The 24,359-nt window shown below is 33.3% G+C and overlaps 1 protein-coding gene across 3 annotated transcripts; it reads right to left on the bottom strand.

Moving 5' to 3' along the window:
- Positions 1–1,689: 1,689 nt before the first annotated feature.
- On the bottom strand, positions 1,690–22,309 carry LOC138334910 (NHL repeat-containing protein 2-like). Of its 3 annotated transcripts, XM_069283749.1 has the most exons (12): positions 20,683–20,762; positions 19,489–19,571; positions 17,369–17,523; positions 16,183–16,778; positions 15,514–15,648; positions 15,036–15,168; positions 13,848–13,941; positions 13,176–13,407; positions 11,756–11,881; positions 6,235–6,438; positions 5,550–5,760; positions 1,690–3,565 (listed from the first exon to the last, which is right to left on the bottom strand). In XM_069283749.1, exons 3-12 carry the CDS (start codon positions 17,511–17,513, stop codon positions 3,300–3,302), a joined length of 2,142 nt encoding a protein of 713 aa, XP_069139850.1. In that variant the 5' UTR covers positions 17,514–17,523; positions 19,489–19,571; positions 20,683–20,762; the 3' UTR covers positions 1,690–3,299. The 3 variants fall into 3 exon arrangements, with proteins under 3 accessions (XP_069139850.1, XP_069139848.1, XP_069139849.1); XM_069283747.1 differs by lacking the exons at positions 19,489–19,571; positions 20,683–20,762 and adding an exon at positions 22,198–22,309; XM_069283748.1 differs by having other exon boundaries at positions 19,489–20,786.
- Between the last annotated feature and the right edge of the window lie 2,050 nt (positions 22,310–24,359).

The following is a 24,359-nucleotide window of genomic DNA, read 5'->3' as shown; positions in this document are numbered from 1 at the left end:
TCCTGTGTTTGAAACATTATCAAATTCAATAAGCGTCAAAAAGTCTGGTATGCTTAGGACTACATTTTAAATGAATCCTTTCAATTGAATATATCCGCTACAATATGGATATTAATAAACTTGCAGTCTGCTTTTCTCGAAAGAATACAGCTTCTCGTTTTAACGTGCGTGAAAAACTTTATTACACAATTTTGATATGTAAGAAAAAAATAACCGAACAAGACTAAGAAACAGATATACAGTGGTGCTAAATATTTGTTTGTGGATAGCCCTTGTTGCTCCATCATAATGCAACTTCTCAGTATTGCTGGCGTTACGGTTATTTTGATTTACTCGTGAAAACTCAATACCGCAAACCCTCAGCTATATTTTTATAACGGTCCTAAAATGTACTGTTAGAAACATGTTTTATTCTGTAACTGGCTATTTTCACGGACACTGGTGCAATTGTATTCACAAGTCCGGTCCATTTGGACTTCAAGTGTCTTCTGTCTCCGTTACTTCCACAGTCTATAGAGAAATCCAATTTAATTCATATTGTTAAGTTGTATAAAGTACATTCAAATCATTTTTGCTAACATCGTTTTATTTCGTTAGTCGTTTCTAAGCATTGATTTATGAGAATCAGCTACACGGATTCAAACAGTTCGCAAACAAAATTTGTTTCATGAAGAAATAATCTGCCAATCAGAAAGTCGGATTTAGTTACTGTATTAAGTTGTTTGCAGTTATGTTTATTTCTATAAAGATAACTTCTGCTGTAAACTAACTTATTTTCTCGTTATATTTCGTGGTCGATTAGAACCCTATACGATAAAAAGATAAAGATAAGTCATAGAGAATATGTTCTCAGTACAGTGCCATTCGAACATAAAACTCAAAATCGTGACACTAAATCCCCATAAAAAAGCAGTAAATATGGAAACACGAAATTAAGCCGTCGCGAAAACAAGTTCGTTTAGTTGGGTTTTTTCTTATTTATCTGGTACCTTGTCGTAAATTATGTCATGTTTCACTGTAACCATACGCTGGCATTAAAATATTCTGGGGTTGTATAATGTCCTATTTTCTAGGTAAATAGACAGAAATATTCTAAGTCTATTTTAAGTAGATACCTTTCTTTTAGTATTCTTTGTGGCAAAACTGACGACACACTTCACCTCCAAAGCTTAAATTTCGGGGAAGATATGATATTTTTTATATAGTGTAGACATATTTGTTTTGTTTTATTTTTTGATATTTCCAATAGTTATTTTTAACTTAAAAACAATTTATCATGAGTAATGTGAACTCAAAACGTTGGTTTTTAACAAATTAAATTCCTTGATTTTACAATATAAGAATAAAATCATGTTTTGCTTTCACTTTTATTATCCATGACACAACCACAGCTAATCAAATTTAGCTCATAGGCACATGAGGGAGAGAAGCTTATCAAAGATTTTTTTTCTTCTTGGGTAACAATAATCACCTCATGTAAACTTTTGTGGAACTTAAGAAGTTGAAAGTAGGTTTTGAACTGAAAAATAATGATTTTATAATCTTGTTGCAAAATAACCATCTTACAAATATTTGTCAAATCCATCGTGGCAGTATCAGAATTGCAGTATTTAAAAGGTGGACAATTTACAACATTTTGATCCTTCGTGGCCAACATTATCAGTATGTGTAACAAAACAGGAAATGGTATTCATATCCAATATGTATATTTTATTTCCAAATGCTACTGAAACATATACAAGTTTAGATACATGTATGTGTTAAAATTGCAGTTTTGTTATAATCATATTTAGAGTTATCAGCAATATATATTTAGCACCTCAAGAATATCACATATTCAACATGTATCTAATAAAACCATCCATAATCCAAATGTTAAAGCTAGCTTGCAATCAGATTTACAAGCATAGACAGAACGGGCAGATATTTGTTAAATAAATGTACATTGTAATCACCATCTACTACAAAGTATATCAGTTGTAGCCCCACCACCCAGTTTAGTGCTTTTGTAAGTTATGTAATAAGGCACCTTTGTATGACATATTGACAATTACTCTAAACTCACCTTTCGTTAGTCAATATAAGAAAATACAATGTTCTCCTTTACATTGGCATACCACATCTGTTAACTGAAATCTCCTTCATCTGTAAAAATTCTTAATGAACTATCATAGCATTTGAATTAGATGATTTCAGATGTATCTTTAGGTGTGAATGAGTAAGATGAGTCCTGATTGATGTACTTCTTGAAGTTAAAATAATCAAAAAGTGTCATAATTAGTGACAAATACCTGTTGCAGTGATGCAAGGTAAATAGGGTTAAACAGAGGAAAGCGTATAATTACACTAGGAGAAATCTGGCTAATTATTAAAAAAACATTCAATAATAATGCCCATACCCAGTGTGTGTATAAGGACGAGTTTAAGATAAAATCAAGAGTTAAAAGTTAAGAGGAAGCTAAAAATATTAAAACCAACATATCAACAAACTTGAAAATTAAGGTGATAAAATATGAAATATTAAAAAGACAAATTTTTCATCCAAAAACAATGAGAATTCATAAAAAATGCATATATTACAATATAAATTCTTGGTGGGCAACCATCTGATTCAGCATTCTCCAATTGAAAATATTAATAAATACAAATTATTAAATCTATATCAAAACAACCTACATAATTATATGTGTATTTCTTTATAATCCCCATTTATCTCAGATTTCCCACATAACTATTTGGTATGATAAAATATTAGAAAGACCTTTGTACAACTATTAATTTGTGAATGTGCATATGGGGCAAAGAAATAATTTCAAAATGTGTAAACAATACAGGTTGTCAAATTTCAAAGTCAGTCTGCCCCTTTATCAAGACACATAGAAAGCAAACATGATTACATGATTTAGAATATATTAACCAATAATATAAACCTTTCGCTGAGTGGAGGCCAATTGAATAGCTTCATGTGACCAAATAGAAAAAAGTTAATGAATTGAAGTATATTCAGCATTTTTCACTCTTAGCCTCAGACTGGACAATGTTTTTTTGTAATCTACCACAGTTATTAGAAAGGGCATTACAATTTGTAAGTGATAACAATAGAGAAGATACTATAGTGTAATTCAATATATTGGTCATAAAACAACTACCCATAAAACAGAAACTTGGGACTGTAAACATGTGCCAATGAATATCATCACACAGCTCTATTAATAGAAACTAGACGTTTCGTGTCATGACGAATGTTAAACAAAGGTAATACTATACCTGAAAGACAACTTAAGTGAATGGATGGAGCATTAAAATCTAAAGTCTATAATGACACTTTTATCAGAGGTGATTTTTTCTGTATCCTGTGAGACAAAGTCTTGTTTGTACACATTTTCCTTAAGACGACAGACATTGGAATCATCACAGAAGAACACACGGCACTTGATATACACCTGCACACATTTCAAAAGGTCAAGGTTACTTGGCATGGTGAAGGTCAACATAGACTGCTCTTCAGAAGATTGGATGCTACCATTTGTAGTATAGTCAATGTTTAAAACTTTATTTGCTTCGTCTGAAAAAGAACAGAACATTCAATATAAAAAAAAATGTCAGAAAAAATAACAACCTTAATGGTCACCCGATATTTGATACATTGTAGTTATGTAATTTACTAGCCAACTTATGTCTTTTGTTCACAAAATAGGAACATACATCTAATAGGTCTAAATACAATTTTTCATTAAGCTTCGAGTATATTTACTCACATTACCGTGTTCAAAACCTCCAAATATTATTATTGAAAAGGGCAATAACTCTGTATATAAGTCTGAGTTAAATCAAGCTTATTTTCAAACTTGTTCGAGATATTTCCAATGATAGGCTATATGCAAAGTTTCATTAAGCATAGATAATATTTACTCAAGTTATCATGTTCACAAGATTCAATAATCATTATTGCAATGGGCAATAATTCTGTAAGTTACTATCCAATCAGGTCAATTTTCGTAACTGTCTGAGATTTTTCCAATTTTAGTCTAAATACAAAGTTCATGAAGCCGAGTGCATATTTATTCAAAGTATTGTATTCACAAGGTCCAATAATAATAATTAGTGCAAAAGCCAAAAACTCCGTAAATTATCATCGGATCAAGCTGATTTTCAAACTCGTCCGAGATATTTCTAATGTTAGTCTACATACAAAATTTCATTTAGCTCAGTTTTTATTTATTAAAGTTATTGCGTTCACAATGTCCAAAATTGATTGTAAGTGCAAAGGGCAATAACTCCGTAAAATACTGTTGAATCAAGCTGATTTTCAAACACTTCTAGGATCTTTCCAATGTAAGTCTAACCACAAAGTTTCATTAAGATCTGCCATATCTTTTTAAATAGTATTATCAAACATATCTATATAAGTCTCAGTCACAACAGTCTTTTCCACAGGAAATAAATTCACACATATCCACATTTCTCGCATCAGATTAAGAAGAAATGAATCTTTGATTTGTAAAGTTGTAACTGCGTTATTCAGTAAAGTCATACATTAGCTGTGGGGTTTTCTGTAATCTGTGTCTAATGAGTTGAAATACATATTCCGCTACCTTAAATCTGGAGACTGATATTTATATAATACCTGACTTCAACAAGATAGCTCTAAACGACTAACGGAGGATTTCTGACAGATGGTCATCGTCAGAGCTACGATTCCATCACATTAACCGTAGTGTTGCAAAACATCCAGCGGTGAAAATTATACAATTCACGTGTGTCATGTAAGTTTGCAATTAAATTCAACAATATCCAACACTTCTAAAATAAACTGATTATCCTTTTACCCACCTTCATGTCTAAATTGTGTTTGTAAGCTTATTTCAACTCGCATCTCTGATACGGTTCACTTAGCCGCCATGATTCTCGTTAGCCTATTTTACCATATTTGGAATAAACTTACTTACTTGCACACAATTTTAATAATTTAAAATAATTATAATGATACTGGTGTTTCACAATGTTTACTCTGAGTTAGTTGACCTTTTTTAACTTCAAAACTTTTTACCTGTTGATTGTTTCATTATGTCACGGTTTCCGGTAAATCAAACAATGGGGTGTATTTGAAAAGAATTATATGTGTTGCGTTTGCCACCTATAGTTTACGAAACATTATAATCAGCATATTTGTTATTTGAAAATTGATCATAGTTGTTAGTACAATACATTTACATAGGTATTATCCGAAAAATGTATTTGTACCAGCCTGACAGTAGAGCAGACTAACGTAAAATGTAGAACAAGGTAACATATGCCCCGCCTTTCTGTCGCTGCGATAGCCAATGAGAGGCCCTGTTACTTATGGGGCTGCATGGGTACCTCACAGCATCATCCACCTGCTGTGTGACCTACTTTCCCAGCGAGCGAGCTTTTACATCAGCGACAACCCAACACTTGTTGTATTTTGTCAGTATTGTGCAGTAAAAGTTTCTTTTGATGTAACAATGGAAATGGTCAATAAAGTCAAGAAGCTGTTCAGGGAAAGTTTTACATATTAAAGAACTTGCCTTTACAGATCAACATCCAGTTACTGGGAGCTTCCTCTGTAAAGTGGTGTCCTTCCGGTAATGAAATGTGTAGTCTTACATCTACAGTAGTACCAGCCGCTAGGTTTACTGGGGGTAACTCTTTTACAACTGTGTTAGCCTTTACAAAGTCATTCACTTGTTTCTTCCGAGAACCATCTGCCTCGTCAGGAGTTGGGAAAATGATCGGGAGCTGCAAGAGCAAAGTACACAGATGATATGATAAAAGAATGTGAGAGTAATGTTAGAATTAACAGCTAAACTGAAAATTAGTATCAACAGTTAAACTGAAAATTAGTATTAACAGCTAAACTAAAAAGGATGAAATTCAGAATAACTCTGTGTACACAATGTTTAAGTAAATTACAGAAAAGTGTATTAAAGGTCAAGGTAATATAAGCAGATGTTCAATTTCAAGGCCAATTAAAGAAATCCAAGACACAAACAGTTTTAAATACCCAAAGCAGCTTCACCACAAGTATTGACGTTTAAGATGTAGCATTCTATCTGTCCTCTGACATTGTTGGTTAAGAAATAGCTTCCTAGAGAGCTCAAAATTCAAAGATATAAATATCATAATAATTTTAGAAAAAATCATTATGAAAATGCAATGTATGAAAATAATGTATTGGTGATATTGTGTAAAACTTTCAACGAAAAGTCCTACATGAGATACGGCTTTGGTTCCCAGGTCAACTGTCCTGATGACATGGTTATTTGTATCTGCTATGTACAGTATTCGGTTGGTCTTGTCCACACACAGTCCTGCAGGCTCATTCAGGTCTATTGGTATGGAGTTACAACCCTTGTCTGACTGAGATGGTGATGCCCATGTCTCGCACTTCTTGCTGGCTATATCAACCGATTTTATCTGCAAGCACAAATGGAGATAACAGTTATGTTATGAATTTCATACAGTTGTTTTATCATATTGTACATTTATTATGGCATTCAGAACAACATGCTCCTGTCTTGATAGTGCCTATTTCCCCTCAACTTCATTTACTATTAACATAAATTACTACTAAATTCTTTATTAAATGCTTCTACTGAAACAATGAATACATTATAACAATCATTTTCTTTTTTTCTAAATTGATTAGTGACTATTTGCAAAAAATATAAGTTAGATAAAATCTTATCCAATTTAACTCCTCTTTATGAGCTCTTCAGTGCAACAGTGTTTCACTGATGATATTGGACCCATATATACATATCTAACTGGTCTACTGATTTGTCAATTGATCATGATTGAACACATTTTTTGGAGATACTACAACATAGGCCTACAACACAAGTTTAGTACTGTATCAACAATGCCAAACTATATGAATATTGCATTTAAGTGGTGTTGGAAATGTGGATATAAATAGAGTAAAACCAATCCAAAATGATCGCAGTAATTTACTTCAAAACTTATTATATCTAGGTGGAACCGACACTTCTACGAGACTGAAACCTCAGAGGCATGCATCCTTACTGCTTTATAACGAGTAGCATTATCTACAAGGAAAAAAAATCTTCTATTCTAAATAAACTTTTATTTGTCAAATCATAATTCTCTAGCTGCCTATATACATGTATAATGTGTTAATTAAAACTAATTCATATCTTAGGCTTGGAAGGTTTGTGGTATTGCTACCACTTTATTTGGAAAGAGCATTTAAACATTACAAGTCCTAATTGTATAACAAAATACATTCATATTCGGAGGAAAGCCAAAGTGGGTACATGTACATAGAAATTGTACTGACAACTTCTATTTTATTTCTTTAAACCTGATTTGGAAGTTTTAACCTTTTAAATTGTATAGATGTCAGGTATAACATGTATATGTACCTGAAGGTCAAAGGTCTTTATCCCCCGCTTTCTCTGAAACGGGGGATATTAATTTGGGTTTGTCCATCTGTCTGTCCGTCTGTCTGTAACACTTCGTTTTCCGTGCAATTACTGTAACAAATGTAAACAAATTTTCTTCAAACTTGGTGACAAGTTTAAATGCCTTAAGGGCTTGGCCAAGTTTGATCGTGACTGTCGATGGACCTTAATTAGCGGAGTTATTGCCCTTTGAATTACTTAAAACGTCATATTCTGCCATTTCCGTGCAATAAAGTGTGAGGACTCTGCCAATTTTGATCGTGACTTTCAACTGACCTTATTTAGCGGAGTTATGGCCCTTTGCTTAAATAAAAAAAGTCAGTCTCTACCACTACTATAAAATAACTGTAATAAATATTCACAGATTTTCTTCAAACTTGGTTCGATCAACTCTTTCAGCGGATGTTATTTATCAGGGTTATGGCCCTTTAATTTACCACAAATTTGTCTGCAGTTTCTGTGTAATACATGTAACTAACAAATGTTAAAACTAATATTGTTAAAACTTAAATTTAACAAAGTTAAATGTCATAAGGGCTTAGCCAAGTTCGATCGCCACTTTTGGCAGATCATAATTAGCAGAGTTATGGCCCTTTGATTTAATAAGAAAGACATTTTCTGCCACTTTCGTACAATAACTGTAATAAATATTAATCACTTTTCTTCAAACTTGATAACAAAATTAAATGTCTTACAATAAGACTTTAGTTTGTTTTTTCATGTTTCAACCAAGGTTAAACCTAACCTTAATAACCTACAATATGTCCTGAAAGCGGGGGATGGAAATTCCACGAATTTGCTTGTTTCTCTTCATCCCTAACCATATTTTACCATGATACTAGTCCTGTTAACATAGGTAAATACAAACAAACCACATTGTACGTCACACATTTCAGTGTTATGTCACAACACTAGTTCATTCTCATCCAAAATTTTGCTCTTCTTTTATTTAACTCCTATCTCCTCTTTATCAATCAAAAGGACAGTGATATTTTTTAATCTCATGACGTAAATGATTCAGGGTCTTCACTACAATATCCTGTAAGATTATGAACATCTAAATATACCAAGACTGTAAAAATAAATCTGTCAATCTTATTTCAGTGACTTTCAAGTCTGTATGACGCAGGATGTGTAAGCAAATAAAGATTAAGATCTTTACATATATACTGCAAATGGAAACAACATCAACCTGTCGTAGTTATGTTTAAATTTTGAGGATTTCTTTTAGTATTTTGATCGCAGGAACTCTGACAATTCAGCAGATGTGACGTAGGTAAGGTGATCAGGACAGTGTAAACTTGTCAATCTAAACTACGTATATACAACTGCACCTTACAGAGGTAAATAACAGTACCAATATCAAACAAGTAACACTCTATATATAGAATCTCAATTAACTTTATTTCACAAGATAAGAAAACAGTGTCTAAGCTATTCAAACAATATGAAGTGGGAAGATTTGAGATTGTCATGACTAAAACACAATGTACTAGAACAATTAAAACATAGAAATAAATCAGATGTGATCCTTTGTGCATTTTGAATTTAAATTTCTAGATTAAATGTTATAAAATAATTTTTTGTTTGGGTTGTAGGAATAAAGCAATCAAATGATATGTATGCTATTTTATAGCTTCCTGATGAATACATGTATATAGTCAAAATATTTCAACATAGGAATACAGAGCTCGAGGATTCCGCTTATTTGGATAAGGCATTTTCCAAAGAAAATATTCAAAAACCGGAGTATTCGAATAGGCGGAGATGGCGTTTTGCACCTCCGTTTGACCCCATACATACAATGTGAACAGGCAAATGTTTCTTTCACTTGATCAATATGTAATTATTGTTTTTGGGAGTTAAAAATCGATTTTAATTGTTTAATAACAAAAAAATGTTACAATATTTAGATTCTTGTTTATGTTAGATTGACATGTATATGAACGGGAAAAACTGAAGAAGGATTTTATATATTTCAAGTTGCAGGAAATACCACACTTTCTTATTAATTCTTACTGATCGTAATATATATTAATATGTTTTTACAAAAGAAGTTCATGTAATTATCAGCAGTTGTAGCTAATTCCCACAAACTTACAGCATAATTTCTCACTTAACTCGCGGAAACAAGATGATGGAATTAACCTAGACTGGTATTGCTACAACCATGGACCTTTACTTAAAATTAGGTATATAGGATTCATATCCTGTATGTCATAATATATGTGTGGAAGTACCTTCAACCTAAAGATAAGAAATTTACCTGTTTATGTTCCTGAGAAAGATAAATAACTCTGCACTTTTACAACACAATGCCTATGTACTTTAAGCACCACAGAAACAACAAGATAAAAACCTGTCTTATAAAAATGTCTTCCATACAGTATTTTGATCCTTTTTATTCAAATCATGATATTTCTTCACCAGGGTTTCCATACTGTACATTGTATTCTGTACCCATCCATTATATTAGGGAGGAAGTTATCCAGAAGAAGGAAACTATTACATAATTTCAATACCTTTAGATTAAAAGTAATTCAAGCTTTTGAAGTTCTATATTTATAAGACATGGTGTGCAATTCAGACTTAAAGCTGATAGCATCAATCTTTAAGTAAACCCTAAAAAACTTCAACGCAAAGTGCATTACTTAGTAACTCATTTCATGAAAGCATGTCTACAGGAGCTAAAGGATTTACAATAATCTTTTAGTTTAACTAATTAAACACTGAAATTTCATAATGGACTGGTCTAGTCTTTGATTTAGAAGAGTCTAATGTACTTGTATAGACTTTGATTTAGAAGAGTCTAACGTACTTGTATAGACTTTGATTTAGAAGAGTCTAATGTACTTGTATAGACTTTGATTTAAGAAGAGTCTAATGTACTTGTATAGACTTTGATTTAGAAGAGTCTAGAAGACTTTGTTTAGAGAGTCTAATGTACTTGTATAGACTTTGATTTAGAAGAGTCTAATGTACTTGTATAGACTTTGATTTAGAAGAGTCTAATGTACTTGTATAGACTTTGATTTAGAAGAGTCTAATGTACTTGTATAGACTTTGATTTAGAAGAGTCTAATGTACTTGTATAGACTTTGATTTAGAAGAGTCTAACGTACTTGTATAGACTTTGATTTAGAAGAGTCTAATGTACTTGTATAGACTTTGATTTAGAAGAGTCTAATGTACTTGTATAGACTTTGATTTAGAAGAGTCTAATGTACTTGTATAGACTTTGATTTAGAAGAGTCTAATGTACTTGTATAGACTTTGATTTAGAAGAGTCTAACGTACTTGTATAGACTTTGATTTAGAAGAGTCTAACGTACTTGTATAGATTTGATTTAGAAGAGTCTAACGTACTTGTATAGACTTTGATTTAGAAGAGTCTAACGTACTTGTATAGACTTTGATTTAGAAGAGTCTAACGTACTTGTATAGACTTTGATTTAGAAAGAGTCTAACGTACTTGTATAGACTTTGATTTAGAAGAGTCTAACGTACTTGTATAGACTTTGATTTAGAAGAGTCTAACGTACTTGTATAGACTTTGATTTAGAAGAGTCTAACGTACTTGTATAGACTTTGATTTAGAAGAGTCTAACGTACTTGTATAGACTTTGATTTAGAAGAGTCTAACGTACTTGTATAGACTTTGATTTAGAAGAGTCTAACGTACTTGTATAGACTTTGATTTAGAAGAGTCTAACGTACTTGTATAGACTTTGATTTAGAAGAGTCTAACGTACTTGTATAGACTTTGATTTAGAAGAGTCTAACGTACTTGTATAGACTTTGATTAGAAGAGTCTAACGTACTTGTATAGACTTTGATTTAGAAGAGTCTAACGTACTTGTATAGACTTTGATTTAGAAGAGTCTAACGTACTTGTATAGACTTTGATTTAGAAGAGTCTAACGTACTTGTATAGACTTTGATTTAGAAGAGTCTAACGTACTTGTATAGACTTTGATTTAGAAGAGTCTAATGTACTTGTATAGACTTTGATTTAGAAGAGTCTAATGTACTTGTATAGACTTTGATTTAGAAGAGTCTAACGTACTTGTATAGACTTTGATTTAGCCTTCTACAGCTACATCCAAATTATGGGGGAGTTGCCAGGCACTTATCACAGGTCAGTATTTTTGAGGGTTCTCTCGCTTAAAAACCCCCATCCTTTAAACCTGGCTCAAAATATTAAGGTTTAAAAGTTCTATTGGGCAGGGTGCTGGACAAAACTCTTTGTGGCATATACTCAAACCATGCATACCCTAAATATACAGGCATTAAAACAGGGCACAGCTTACCTTATGATTGTAAGAATCAGCCACCAGTAACAGCCCTTTATCGTCTGTCACTAGAGCGACCCCTAGGGGGTGCTGCAGTTTCGCCGCTATTCCTGTACCATCCACATCACCATATGCAAACAGATTCTGTGAAGTAAGAGAAAATTTATAAGTATATTTACAGTCAAATCTGTCTTAAGAGGAAATCAAAGGGAGGGAACAATAATGTCTCCCATACTTGACAGGGTTATCCAATGGTTGCTAGGGAAATGATAACTTTGTCTTTTACCAGGGTAGGGAAAAATAGCTCACACACGCTTGACAATGACGGCATTGATCCAAACGGAGACTACAGTCGAAGAAGTCATTGCTTTTTCTGTATTTACCTTTACATTATAGGAGAAAAATTATCAAACATGAGTCGGTCAAGAGGACAGGGATATCTCAACCCTTGTGAAAGATTTTGGCTGCCACCCCTCAGCAAGTCTCAGGTTGACTAACCAAAATATTACACTCGGGTTGATATATATCCCTGTCCATGTGACAGGGTTTGCGTTTTATCAGTTTAACGTCCTAATAACAGCCAAGGTTATGTAAGGACTTGCAAAGTTTGTAGGTGGAGGAAAGACGAAGTACACTGGAAGACTGGAAGACCATTGGTCAGTACCTGGTAACACCCCCACATTGGATTTGAATTCATGACCCACAGGTGGAGGCCTAGGGCTTGTGTTAATATATTGACAAATATTATCCACTCCGCCACCGAGGCCCCCCCCCCCCCTTTTATAGACAAGTGTCCTTTATACAGAGGTCAATTGTATAGTAAATTATATGAAGTTGAATTAATATGTCTCTCTTTATAGGCAGGTGTCCTTATATAGAAATGTCCTTTATCACAGGTTTTACTGATTATGTAAATAAGAGAATTTTTAACACAAGGATATTGAAAATATTTGAGTAAATGTCTGCTTATAGATTATTTGTTCTTCACAAGCTAAAGTTTTACTTCTTTAAGATTCTAAATGAAATATCAAAAAATAAATCATTCTAGATCTTTCATGCTGCAAAATAAATGTTAGAATATTTGAACCATTTCAAAAGTAAAATTATGTACAATGTTCAGGAAAGCGGATTATATTATATTTCCAAACCAACCAAATAATGGTAATTGCTAAATCTATCTAAACAAAGCTATTTATGTTGTGTTGATTATTATCAAACCACTTCTAATTGGATATAAATATAGATGAATTGAATTTTACAATTAATAGTATTATTGTATGTGGTACATTGTAAGTCAAGGATGTATTAGGGGAAACAACTCTTACACCAGCAGGTATGCTTTCATAAAATTGAAATGTATCTCTTATTATGGGACAGGGGGAATAACTCCTAACAATTTTCTGAACACCTGGTAAATGTATACCTAAATAAAACTCACCATAGGATCTTTCTCTCCACCAACCAAACCCTTGACAGCTCCGTCTTTCATACTGACACTTCTGACAGTGGAGCTCTCACTATCGGCCACAAACATAGAGTTCAGTTCAGGGTGTGTTGATACTGTAATACCTGAAGGCTGGGCAAATGCAGCCCTAGCAGGGTAGCTGTTGTTACGGTTTTCTTCACTTCCACTACCGGCAAATCTTACACAGGTTCCTGCTTGGTACTGCCTACAAGAGATCAATGATTGTAATGTTAAAGATGTACTGGTAATTGCAAACATAATGTATAATATCTGTGATTTTATTTCTGATGGCTAATTAATTAGTTTCCAAGATAACTTCCAAGATAAGTTCAAAGATATTACCACTAGCCCTCTTCCTCCTCCGAGTTTGAAACAGGTACTGACAATAGTTTAGTGTGTTTTCTATGAGTACTCTGGATTTTCTCCAACTCTCAAACCTAGTATACCCTTCAAAAATGATCTTGGCAGTTAAATGATAGGGTGTAACACAAAAATTTCAAATCACATCTTTGTAGTGGTATTCGCACAAAAAAATGAAAACTAAAACAGCATCATGATTGATTTCTTTTCTTTTTTTAAACTATGAGATTTTCCATAAATATATAAATTAATGTAGACTTTTGCTTCGATATGTTTCAGACTTACCTCCCCTTGTACCATTTCCCATCTTGGATAAAGTAGACCCAGATCTGATGTGTTCCAGCCATAGCAATAAACAAGATGTCTTCTGATTTGCTTCCTGTTTGATAAAAAAATAAAGTTTCAGGAAAAAACTTAAACATTTCACCAGTCTAGTCAAAAACAATGATACTGCATATGACCCAATAAGTGCCCACGGCACTTAAAAATAAAAAAAGGGAAGGAATGCTTAAAAATACCAAAACATGGGCTAACACTTTACAAAATTAATGCACAGAGTAAGCCATTAATCAATTTATCAAAGATGCTCCACCGTTGACAGAGCATAATATAAATGACATTAATCACTTGATAATTGGTGTTTAATCGTGTATATATATGTCTAATTAACACAATAAAAATATAAAATAATTTATTTTGCCTTTAGTACATGTGCAATCAGTACTTAATTCCATAAAGGATATAGTGCCACGGAATTTTTTCAGGATACAATAAATTATTTTTTGTAACTTTAACTTGAAGTAAAATTAATAGCTCAAACTTTTCAACAGTGATATGGTGTAAAGTAAGTAACTTTTGTAACTGAAGAAAAATACTAAATCGTCTGCTCGTGTTTTTGATAGTGAAAAAAATATCATTTGTCAGCGGTGGAGCATCTTTAAGAAATCAAATAAAGAAACAAGCACTGTACAGTTTATATAGTTTTAGTCTAAAATTTAAGGTAAGTGGTCGAATACGGTAACATAATAGTGTGGCTATGTACATATAGAGTTAAATATTGTATTTATCACTTAGTTGAAGGAGTATATAAATGTGTACACGCTTCTTTGGCTTTGTTAATCAATAGAGCTGTTCACATCAGAGAAAAAGGTTTGATTTCTAGTTGGGGCACTTGACAGGAAAGCGTAGTTTCCCTGTTCTACATTTTATCCTTGAATTCCATGTCTGACATTGCACTTTCATCAGCTAAATACAATGTATAAGTAAACTGGTGATTTTTGCTGAAAATGACCTTACCTACAGAGTACCCAGCCTGTATGTCCCAGGGGCACAAGATTTCCTGTTGTGTTCCTTACCTACAGAGTATCCAGCCTGTATGTCCCAGGGGGACAAGATTTCCTGTTGTGTTCCTTACCTACAGAGTATCCAGCCTGTATGTCCCAGGGGGACGAGATTTCCTGTTGTGTTCCTTACCTACAGAGTATCCAGCCTGTATGTCCCAGGGGGACGAGATTTCCTGTTGTGTTCCTATCCTTCCTCCCTCTTTATCTTGTCCTTGTACACCTGTTCCAGCCACTGTACTCACCAAACTCGACTTCAGATCAACCTTATTACAATAATGAAGCAGCACATCAGTTCAGTTAAAATTAAAATAAAATACATGACACATATAAAGCTATACAAGATATTTATAAACATTTTAGGTTATGAGTCTGACTACAGTCTTGATACTACTGACTATGTTACATGTTCTCTTAAATGTAACAGGAGTGCAGTGTGGGTAATAAGCACATCTAATGTCTTAAGATATGCATTTATAGTCAGAATATCATTCTAGCATTGGAAATGAAGAAAATAATAATGATCATGAATGTCTGGTACACTTTATGCCAACCATGTCTTATTTATTAAAGTGTATATGGATCATAAGAATCTTTCTTACAATACCAACCTTTCTGATGACATGATTTTCAGTGTCAGCAACATACAGGTCTTCCCCAACAAAAGCCATGCCCTGAGGGGAGTTGAATCGTGCTTCACTCAAACTGCCATCTTGTAACCCCTTCTTCCCTCCTCCAACAACCCACTACAACATTAGACATTATCATGTGAATAATTTAAATTGATATATGGACCATTAGAAGCAACAAGTTTCAATTTCTAGAAAAACATAGAGTATTTTTACAGTATATAAAATGATTTCATTAATTTACATAATTCATCTCCCTTATTGATGCTCAAATGATAATAATGAAATAACTGAACGTCAAGTAAAAACGTTAGTTCATTTTGTCAACGTTTACAGAGTGAAAGAAAGGGAAATAACTCTGGTAAATCAGATTGATTAAAATTATCTCAGGAATTTTACAATGAGACTTTTCTGTCAAATAGATTTAGTGTAGTTAAAATCAGGGAGAGATAAATAAACACTAAGTAGTTAACCTTAAAGTCTGAAAATCAATCACCAATATTAAAGTTTCAATTAATTAAAAAAGTGTTTAATTTTTTAATGTCTTTATGATATATTTTAACTAGACTGTCTTCTAGATGAAAAAAAATTGGACTGTAAAGATTTTTTTTTTACAAGGCCTATCAAAATAGTTTCAAAGAATTTTCATACCTGAACTAAGCCATCTTTACCGCAAATAATGATACGGTGATGTCCACTATCTGCAATGGCAATCATCTTTCCATTTTGACTGACTGCAATTTTTCCAGGGAACTTTAATGGAGTGGCTGGAAGTTTGCCCTTTTCAAGTGCAACTGGCAATGAGTGAGTTTTTATCAAACCCTTCTCTCTGTAGTAATCTAAAGCAAGCTTAAGAAACTCTTCTAAACTTTCCTTATGTCCTTCGCCAACAAAAGTCCGTAAATATTTCCCTGTCGGTGACACAACTAGGAGTGTAGGCCAGCAAACAATTTGAAGTTTGTTCCAAAGAGTTGCTTCACTGTCATTAACAACCGGATGGTTTATATTGTAACGAAGAATTGCACTCAGAATATTAGAAAGTACCTTCTCGTTGGCAAACTTTGCAGAATGTACACCAAGAACCACAACTCCATCTTGAATTTTATAAAGTTCTTCAAGTTGTTCTAGGTCTGGCAGGATATGGAGACAGTTGACGCAGCAATACGTAAAAAAATCCATTACTACCAACTTACCTTCCAGTTCCTTAGACATAGAAAGCGGTGAGGATGTATTCAGCCACTGCAGATCTGTATTGAGGATGAGAAAAGAAAAGCAATAGTGTATTGTAATAATTCAAATTACTATAGTAAAGTAAGCAATTGTTTAACTCATAACAAAAATGCATAGAACAGTATTGATACCAAAAATGAAGAACAGTGCATGTTTTAATTTAAGATTAAAAGGAGAGGATTTCTTCAATACCAGCAGTAATTTAGATGATGGTTCAACTTCAAGATCTTACCAACTCTTCTTATTTACCAAAATTAAAATTCCACACTAAATTTTGACCAATATATTATACCAGGTACATGTATATATTCTGACTCATTATTACCACTCAATCACATTTATTGAAAAATTTTTGATGTCATTAAGAATGCTCACTTTTATAATATAAATAATGTAAATACATTTCTGCGTTAACAGTTTATACATATTACCAAGCTAAAAATATTAAGTGGCATGTAATTGTCACAATATAAGGGTTAAATATTTCTTTTTTAGTTCTAAGTGAAAGCTATTTTACAATCATATTAATTTTATGATGTAAGAATATCATTAAAAACTTGAATAAATTTCAAGTAATTAATTCGCACTGATTCTGTAGCTTACAAACCCTGTTCAAAGTCAGGAACCTGAAACTTAATCCTTGTTTCCATTTTGTCAATATATTTGTTCAGTGTTTCGTGTTTCTTTTCTGGTGTTTCATCTTCCATAAGCTCCTCCAATAATCCAAACTCAGCTGCCTGCACTTGGTCCATCTTTGACTCTCTGAAATTTATACCAACACAACTGAATCAAGTGGTGGTGATCAATGGTACAAGCCTTGATTGGTGTTCAGCTTTTAAATATTTATTATTATAATTATTCATAATTATATGACACATACTACTTCAACAACAATTTTAGAGGTTAACAATACATGATACATTTTAACATATGACATTGGTGTATAATTTTTCGCATGCAGAGCGATATTGCCGGAACCTTTTATTTATCTATTTCATAAGAAATCATATTGGATACATTAACACCATTTATACTAACTTTACTATATATAGCTAGCATTCCTTTGCCTGACTATTCACTTTAATCAAAATAGGACAAGCTTTATTTAATTGTCCCAATTTTGGTAAAAGTCACAAACTAAATCACCTCCATTGCTTACTATATGTGGCTAAAAATAGAACATGTAAAACTCATTCAACTGTGACATTTACACTGAATTTCCCTGATGTCTATACACTGTAGACATGATGCCATCAACACCTAAATTATTGTCATCTTACATAGTTACAGCTGGCCAAGCAACACAACAGAATTTGATATTTCATGAACAGCAACATAAAGTCTTAATAAATTGTAAGGAATTCTAAAATTATGACGCCCTTTTTGAAAGTTTTAAAACGTTCATTTAATAGCATCCTGCATTTGGGTAACTAAATTAAATGATTACTCAAATGGGTAACTGTTAATCAAATGGATAACTGTTACTCAAATGGATAACTGTTACTCACATGCATGGTTGTTCCAACTCCCATAACATGAGAGTCGACTGGTGAGACATTTTTTATCAGGCATTATTTTGCTGATTGTCGAAACAAGACGTAATGTTTCAAAAGTGCCCCCTCTTACTATACCTAATATTGTTGGAGTAGCTAGAGGTTGTGCCCAACCTATTTATTTCTACAGCTGTACATATACTATACACAGATACAAGCAATATTTAAGTGTTTTTAAACATACATATATCGGTTATTTTTTTGTGATGTTTCAGATATCAAATAAATCATGGTAAACTACTAACTCAAGATAACGATCGTCAATCAACAGGCTTACAGTTTAACAGGTTGGGGACACTTCCGTATATGCAGGAGAGTCCTGCATTTGAGTAATTGTTAATAGTCCTATATTTGATGGATAATTTTGTTACACAAATGTAGGATTCTGTGAAATGAAAATAGATAAAGTTGTTTTAAAAATTTGTTTCAAAAAGGGGTGTCATCATTTGCAGATAGCCGTATAACTGATTGAAGACTTTATGTTTTTTGTGTATGAACTATTGAATTCTATTATCTCACTTAGAGTATAGTTATCAAGAGAATTTTAGTGCAAATGTCATGGTTGATTAACTTTTACCTGTGTTCTATTTTTAGCCCCATAGTAAGGAATAGAGGTAAATTTGTTTGTGACTTTTACAAACATTTCGATAATGAAATTTTGTTTCTTTTTGAGAAATGATGTGGAAAGTTATGTTAGTGATGATACCATGTAAAAATTATGACGCCCTTTTTTGATAACTTTGCTTAAAACAACTTTATCAGTTTTCATTTCACAGAATCCTGCATTTGCGTAACAAAATCATCCCTCAAAAACAGGACTGTTACTCAAATGCAGGACTAACAGTTATCCTCTATATGGGAGTGCCCTACAAGTTTAAAACAGTGTCTTTGCCGAAGTTGCTGTATGTATATGTGTAAGCACGGGCGTCTGCTTTTGGTTTTGGAAAATACAATAACCTACACCTACTATATTGGGTAGGTTATCATGATTTGTTGTATTTTTCCAAAATCATACAGTCAGAAGCAGACGAAATGTGGTGTAAGACATCTTCAGACTTCACGATTTACATTACTAACATATATCAAAGACGCCCATTTCATCGGCGTGTTTGTAGAAATAAAGTAAGCATACCTAACAGATCTTATGAATTCGGTTAAATCAAACAAAACTTACCTCTTTGCCTGTTTCAGGAAATGATTCACGATTGAATCGTCCGCTTTTCAATGTTGACAAACATCTTACATTTCAACTCATTCCTGTGAATCCGTTACAAGCGCTAAACTGACTATGATTATATCTCAACCCAATAGTTGAATCGGAATATAAATAATATCCGGACAAATTTTTCTAAATACAGACAACGGAATGAAATAAATAGAAATATCTTTAATGTCGGAAATAACATATACATTTTTTTTTATTTTGAATTCGCTCTATATGATAATTAATGAAGAAATAACGACAGAAAGCTAAAATATGTACATGTATATGAGATCACATTTGCTCACTACACGTATGTACATGTAATACCATTCCCAGTATTTCCTCAAAAGATGAAAGAAAAAAAAAAAACTCAAAATGAATAAATAGATAAACAAAAATAGTAGAAATTACAATCAACATGTTCATGTATGTAAAAAAAAACTTATAGATTTAAATGACTACATTTTATAATTACACATGTACTAATTATTTTGTCTGCAGAATAAAATGTATTTTAAAAAACAAACAAAAAAACACATAACTTTGAAAGATCGCAGCCATACCTGCAATATGCCAGGAAACTAATCATAATTACATATGTACTTTTTTTGTTCAGTGATTATGGTTTTTAAGCACACTTTTGTACACGTTTAGATCGAAGACTGCCCTGACAGGGGCGAAGTCAGAGTTGAAACAATGTGGATGCAATTGATATTATTGCCTGCCGAATCCCCTCCAAAGCAACTTGTCCCGGAAGAGATAAAACCATCCAGGAAACAGGATCAAATGTCTACGATTCAGCTTTTGATATATTTTACAATGAGGCAGTATAAAATCCAAATAGATACCAAATATCAGGATTCCCGTCCCTGCCTTTCTGGACACTTTTTAGTATTGTAGGTGAATTTAGAATATAATTTAATTCGTGCCTCATACCGTTGGTAAAGACATAAATGTTTATAACACAAGTACTTTACATTATCCAAAAACAGTGATTATAAAGACAGTGATATTTTCAAAATAGTCTATACATTACACATCATACGACTGCATTTGTTAACTCACCAGACACCCTCTCTTTGGCTTATTCCACGCCATTATATGATTTCCCTCTCTCCAGCTAACTCACTCACTTAGCATCACCTATATCATATTTAAGCTTACTCGTCAGCTAACCGTAGACTATAGTCACTCATACCACAAAAATGTGACTCCCAAGGAAACAAGTCACCTAGCCATAGCATATTAGGGATCTCCGAGGGAACCAAGGAATTTATCATCTCTATTCACGGGCTTAACCAAGGACACGAAACTTTCTGTACATGTTAGGCTAGTGCTCTAGTTGTGCCTTTTGTAATGGGGAACCTTTTCATTTTCGATTTTTCTGTTACCATGAGAAAACTTAGTTCAAAAAATAGCAATATTATAAAGTTTCATAAGGCTATAACTCAAAAACCGTTCCAAACACGAAACTACATGTTAGGTAGTGCTAACCCTAGTGTGCAATTGGGAATCTTTATTTTAAAACTCTTTGTTACAATGAGCTTCATATTTTTGTTTGAGCTTTCGATACACAATCTGGCGCGGGGATAATGCCAAGTCTTTGCGGTCCTTGGTTTTATTCATATTTCAGCTGCACCAGCAGTTTGGTCCAAAATTGGCTTTACTTTAAAGGGTACAGATCCTTCAAAATGTGAAAGTATTGTTTAGCTTCTATTCCACGTTTTTTCCTCATTATGCTTAAAATATATATACAGTAGTTTGACATGTAGAATATCTAGCACAAATGTCATATTATCACATAACTTAATCAACTGGCAGTTTAGCAATGCCATTAATTATCACAACACACTGTAAATTATAAATACTATTGAGAAATCATAGGTACAATAATGAAGTCTTGACTCTGTTGACATAAATGTTCATATTAGGATCTGATATAGAATTGAATAGAATCAGTATAAAATTATAACTGTTTTAAAATAGTTAAAAAACATATATGATCCATAGAGTCATGAGAACTTTTTCCAAATGGACAGTACAGGCAAGAGGAGGTCCTAAATATATACGTCCTTGGAGGAAACTGACAAACGTAGATGTAAGTGTAGTATAAGTACACTGTAACGGTACATTTGCATCAGGGTAAACAAACGGGAAGGTCAATCAAGGTTTAGAGGAGCTTTGATTACAAATTGGTATATTGTGTACCTGTGTTTGAAAGAATAAAGAAACATACCACCAGAATTGAAATTCATTATATATAGGAACTAAAATAGATCTTTCAAATTATTAAAATTTGAATACATATTTGTATCGAGATAAGTACTTAACCATTCGCAACATATAATCTGTGTTATATGTCTTATGATGCCCTGCTGGTTACAAAGAAAAGAGACAATGTCCTCGTTAAATTGATAGGAGATTGGCAGAGAACAATAACCAGGGGTAATTGTCATGATATTTCCATGCAGTGCCTTGTAAAATTGACATGGGTTTGGTCTTATGTATGTAGCACTGAAAAAACATTAAAGTTGTCTTATATATATATTGTATCTAGTGGCGTTTTCAAGCAGAAAACTGATAGATTTGACGGCGTGTGGTTGGTCTCTATGAAAATGTCGTTAAGTAGTTTCAAAAGAACAATCATCACACATCGTAATTAAACTTAAGCAGAAATACCTCATGAGTGGAATAGACAGATCAATAATGGCACTGTACTAAAGAAGTCGTGTCTTCTGGCATTGTCGAGACTACATTGGCCAAGGACGTATACTCAGGTTAGTGACACTGTCGTGATACAATGGACTGGGACGTCCTGCCGTTTACTTGTTACATGGTAGATAAATATTTATATCATAAGGCAATCGAAGTAAGCCTGACACTTGCCGTAAGACTGTGATTACCTGTGAAATGACACATGTAAATCCGTACGCAAACGCAGTAGAAATGTTCAGTTAGCATACCACAGCAAGTCATAGTTCCACAGAAATAATTCCATTTTGTTCAAGTTTATACCAGAATTTATCTATCGTAAGCTTTCATTAAGTTTTTAGCTTAATCTACAAGAAAGTAAAATTTCCTATACTTTTATGAAGAGTTAATTCCACATGCTGCACGGTAGAATTTTATAATGACGTTAACAATACTCTTGGTCAATATCCCACCGATGGCAAGGATTTAAATTGTAACATGTAGAAGACTTGCACAATCTAATAATGCCCACATGTGGTGTAAAAATAGGAAATGTTTCTCTGCATACTGCCAAGTCATATATCAAGTTGGATTAAGACAGAGTCTTTATTAACCATGCTAGATGTCGGACGGATTGGTATGCAGGCGCTTTATATCACAATTTAGCATTTCATGTATACTGTAACCCGTTGTTGTTTTTTTATTCAAACTTTTTTGAGTTCATTTGTTTTTGCACCGCTATCAAAAACTATCATTTCAATCCATTTAAAAGGTTAATATTCAAGGTATATATAGCACCCTATTAACGTATTCCGTCTTTGCATATTAGTTAGCTCCATTATTTTGTGAGCGCAATTCATATTTCTCAGAAATGTATGACGTTACGCTCGCAAACACATGACGTCACAATCAATACCTACCCACAAGCGCAGATAACTCTGTAATATGCAAATACAGAATACTGTTAACTAATTTGTTTTCTCGTTGTTCGTGGCTGATAGGATTCCCGAAAACAGATAACCGAGAAAATAGTTAAACGCAAATACAATGGAGCGTTTCAAAGGTAAATCGCGGAATAAAATTGTCGGGGAAATGTCGTTAGGCATAAAAACGGAATATTAAGTTACCGTGACAATACGTTGGTTTGCAGTATACAATAAGCCACAAGGAGGAGTGCAGTAATCATGCATGCTGCTTTGGATATAATCTTAGGAGGTGACTGAATTTGGATTGTTAAAGATGCTCCATCGCTGACAAATGGTATTTTTTTACTATCAAACATAGGAACAGATGATTTTATATTTTTCTTTAGTTACAAAAGTTACTTAATTTACACCATTACCACCATTCAAAAGTTTGAGCTTCTAATTTTACTTCAAGTTAGAAATATGAAAAATAATTAATTGCACCCGAAAAAAATACATGGCACTATATCCTATATAGAATGAAGTACTGATTGTTCATGCACCAAAGGCAAAATAAGTTACTTTATATTATTTTTGTGTTAATTAGACATATATACACATGATTAAACACCAATTATTGTTCAAATGATGAATATCATTTATGCTCTGTCGGCGGTGGAGCATCTTTAACGGTTTTTTGTTACTACATGATCCATGTACCCCCTTTTTTCTCGTGTATTAGTAGGGAATCGGATCCTTTGTGAAGGGTGTATTTTTGTTTGTTTGTTTGATTAATTAACGTCCTATTAACAGCTATGGTCATATTAGGACGGCCTCCCATGTATGCGGTGTGTTGCGTGTATGTTGTGCGAGGTGCGTGTTTTGGGAGACTGCGGTAAATTCATGTTATGTCTTCTTGTATAGTGGAACTATTGCCCTTTTTATAGTGCTATATCACTGAAGCATGCCGCCGAAGACACCAAGCAACACACCCCACCCGGTCACATTATACTGACAACGGGCGAACCAGTCATCCCACTCCCCGTTTGCTGAGCGCTAAGCAGGATAAGAAACTACCACTTTTATAGACTTTGGTGTGTCTCGGCCAGGGGACAGAACCCAGAGCCTTCCTCACAGGGGCGAACGCTCAACGCAAGGCCAAACGTGAGGCGGTGCCAAGGAAGGCATTAGGAAAGATAAAGTCAGTTAGGAAGAAAAGAAAAGATAAGATCCTAAATTTAGTCG

The sequence above is a fragment of the Argopecten irradians genome, chromosome 11, assembly GCF_041381155.1.
Source record: "Argopecten irradians isolate NY chromosome 11, Ai_NY, whole genome shotgun sequence".
Lineage (NCBI taxonomy): Eukaryota > Metazoa > Mollusca > Bivalvia > Pectinida > Pectinidae > Argopecten > Argopecten irradians.
Note: the sequence above shows the minus strand (reverse complement) of the source record. Positions and strands in the feature narration are given on the sequence as shown.

Excerpts from the sequence above, each read along its gene's own strand:
- LOC138334910 (XM_069283747.1), bottom strand. Across the intron at positions 16,779-17,368 it reads GGTTCCTGACTTTGAACAGG|ATCTGCAGTGGCTGAATACA; the intron begins GTTTGTAAGCTA and ends TCCTCAATACAG. Across the intron at positions 15,649-16,182 it reads GTAAAGATGGCTTAGTTCAG|TGGGTTGTTGGAGGAGGGAA; the intron begins GTATGAAAATTC and ends CTAATGTTGTAG.